At 49.7% G+C, this 2802-nt stretch overlaps 3 protein-coding genes across 3 annotated transcripts; all 3 read right to left on the bottom strand.

The window, feature by feature from the left end:
- Window positions 1–327: 327 nt before the first annotated feature.
- SARC_13960 (hypothetical protein) lies at window positions 328–724 on the bottom strand (the record flags this gene model as incomplete). The annotated part of the gene is made up of 1 exon (XM_014291911.1): window positions 328–724. A coding segment is annotated over one exon (397 nt), but the record flags the coding sequence as incomplete, so codon positions are not given.
- Window positions 725–1283: 559 nt separating this feature from the next.
- Window positions 1284–1463, bottom strand: SARC_13959 (hypothetical protein; the record flags this gene model as incomplete). Its single annotated transcript, XM_014291910.1, has 1 exon — window positions 1284–1463. One exon carries the CDS (start codon window positions 1461–1463, stop codon window positions 1284–1286), a length of 180 nt encoding a protein of 59 aa, XP_014147385.1.
- Window positions 1464–1490: 27 nt separating this feature from the next.
- Window positions 1491–2438, bottom strand: SARC_13958 (hypothetical protein; the record flags this gene model as incomplete). Its single annotated transcript, XM_014291909.1, has 1 exon — window positions 1491–2438. One exon carries the CDS (start codon window positions 2436–2438, stop codon window positions 1491–1493), a length of 948 nt encoding a protein of 315 aa, XP_014147384.1.
- Window positions 2439–2802: the final 364 nt, after the last annotated feature.

Genomic DNA, 2802 nt, shown 5'->3' with positions numbered 1-2802 from the left:
AGACACTGTTGTCGCTCCAATGGGGATGTCAACCTCCGCCAGCAAGTCATAAGACGAGGTAGCACATAGTCGTCAGCATCATCCACCTCGCCGCATTGACTAAATTGTCCAACCGCTGCTTGATCTCCATAAAATGCGCTTGCACCGACGCAACATAATTCTCGCGTTGCTGCTCCTTAAACTCATTTCTGTGAATCGCACGCAAGCCAAGATGGCTTCGTGGTGGGATCCTTGTTAGGGTAGACATTATAACACGGCTGCGACCCCTCTTTCACTTTGAATTCAACCCCGTTACGGAAACGGATATCATCAAAAACCATGAAAGTGGGAGCAGCCGCATTGTAAGCCACGTACTGGATGCCTTTGGCCATGATGTCCAACTCTCGCTTCGGCAGCCCGCAGGCCTTGTGCAGCTTACGCAACTGGGATTGGTCGAATTCCAAATGCGCCTGCGGGTCCACCTCTTTGGCCGGAGACACTGTTGTCGCTCCAATGGGGATGTCAACCTCCGCCAGCAAGTCATAAGACGAGGTAGCACATAGTCGTCAGCATCATCCACCTCCGCCGCATGGACTAAATTGTCCAACCGCTGCTTGATCTCCATAAAATGCGCTTGCACCGACGCAACATAATTCTTGCGTTGCGGCTCCTTAAACTCATTTCTGTGAATCGCACGCAAGCCAATATGGCTTCGTAGCGAGTTGAGTTTTACGTTCTGCGGCATTCGCACACCAAGTCACCGCCTCTTGCTTCGAACTTGTGTGCGCCCCACTTTCGCCCGCTTGCCCGGCGGGCTCTGCGGTTCCAACTGGTCCTCATCCGCCGCTTGAGACTCCAAAAAGTCTATGATCTGGGTCTGGGGAACAACTGCCAACCAATCCTGCTTTGTCCACATGAGGGGCAAGCGTTCCTTCCGTAAGTCCTTAAAGCCAAGTAACACATCCGTGTCAAAAGGCAAGGACTTCACCACTAAGAGATCCATGGGACGAACTACCGAGTTCCCCCCCCAATGTATCCAACGTGACTGAAGACTGCACCACACCCGACGGCCTAACTAAGCCCATCTCTGCCACACCTTTGTATGGTAGACCTATGTAACGCGCGATTTTCAGGCCCTGCTGCGCCGCAAAGAACTCCGAAACCAGACTAGGAGTGGCACCCGAATCCACGTATACCTCAGCATCTGCACCCTGGACAGCACCCTGAAAAACACTGCTTGCCTTTGCCTTCTCTTCGACAGCAGTACCCAGCGACCTTTCCCGTCACTTGCTTCCTTTACGGCACTAAGCAGCTATGTGCCCTACGTCCTCCAAGGCCTCAGTTCGAGTACGCTTCCGCGGGGGTCTCTGACGTCTATTCTCGTCAATCGGCTTTCGCAGATCCTTCTGCGATGCCTTGTTCTCCATACGCTGGTTATTTATCTGCGCGCGCAGATCACAAAGAGCCGCCAAAGTGCCATCCATGGCATAGCGATCACCCTGAGACACATCCTACACCGCCGGAGCTCCTTTCGTAGCCGGCCCATCAGCATGAATACGCTCCTGACGCAAGTACTCTAACACCTGCGCCAGACCTGTGTGAATGAACACATCCATTGAGTCATGGATCACCCGTAGATTCGTAATCACCGTCTTTCCATTCAGTGGTTCAGTACGCATCAACCCAATGAAGAATGACGCGTGGGGGTTCAAAAAGCACTCTAACATGTAGCCATTAAGGACACCCTCACGCGTAGTCTGCGTCGTTTCTTTTAACAACTGGGCTCGCATAATCTGCGCAGCCTCGTCAACCACCTTAAAGACCTGTATTGAGGTTCCAGCCGCCACCACCCCCATCTTTGCTAAATGTTTCATCAACCCATCTAGCGCCTTAGCCAGCCGTTCCGCCAGAGCATGGTCACTGCCCCCTGCATCTGCCATCTGTGGCTGTTGACCTCCTTGCTGTTCCCAACCAAACATCTGCTCAGTCGTAAGCTCGGCCTCATCCTGCACCTGCTGATCCGGCAGTCTAAAAAGATGGTAGACCATCACTGCCCATACACCATAGGTTTGTATGTTCTGCAATAACGCTTCAGCCTTCTCTAGCTCCTTGTCATAACCAGCCGCCAGTCTGTCTGCCGTTTCCAGCATCGCACTCCTCGGCTGAATAAAGAGGATAGACAGCATCTTGTTGTGTCTCGCCAACACAACTGAATCCACCATTCCAACATCCATCCATCGCTCCCTCAAAACCTTGTAGATGCTGGCTTTATCCGCTGTGGTGAATCCATTGAGCATGTAGTCCTTGCCACTGTGGATCAATTTCGCAGCCAGCACCGTGACCGAACACTTGTCATGATGCCGACGCTCCTTAATCGTACGCCCGTGCGAATTCACCCATCGATGGAAGCCATTGATCACCAAGCCCAAAAATTGCAATATCGATGTCTCAATCGCCATTTCGAGAAAAAAAATCTTTGTAGTGTTAAGTCTCTATACTACTCTAATCTTATTGTGAGTACTTCTTAACCTAATGTTACACGTACACTACAGTTTATTTATAAGACCTAATACAGTTCATAAGAGTAGTGATGTAGCTTGTGGCACCCTATGTGACACACGCAACTTATGTATACTCATGCAATATTACCATGCGAATTCACATGTGTGAATTCTCATAACTGATGATGACACAAATTTCCTAAAAACTGATGACAGGCCAGGTCGGCCCAAATATAAGTTAGCCAAAACCTTACCGTAAAACCCTAGGGCTCAGTATATATATATATATATATATATATATATATATATATATATATATATA

The sequence above is a fragment of the Sphaeroforma arctica genome (genome assembly GCF_001186125.1).
Source record: "Sphaeroforma arctica JP610 unplaced genomic scaffold supercont1.3965, whole genome shotgun sequence".
Lineage (NCBI taxonomy): Eukaryota > Ichthyosporea > Ichthyophonida > Sphaeroforma > Sphaeroforma arctica.
The sequence above is the reverse complement of the archived record's forward strand: the minus strand, read 5'-3'. Positions and strand labels throughout refer to the sequence as shown.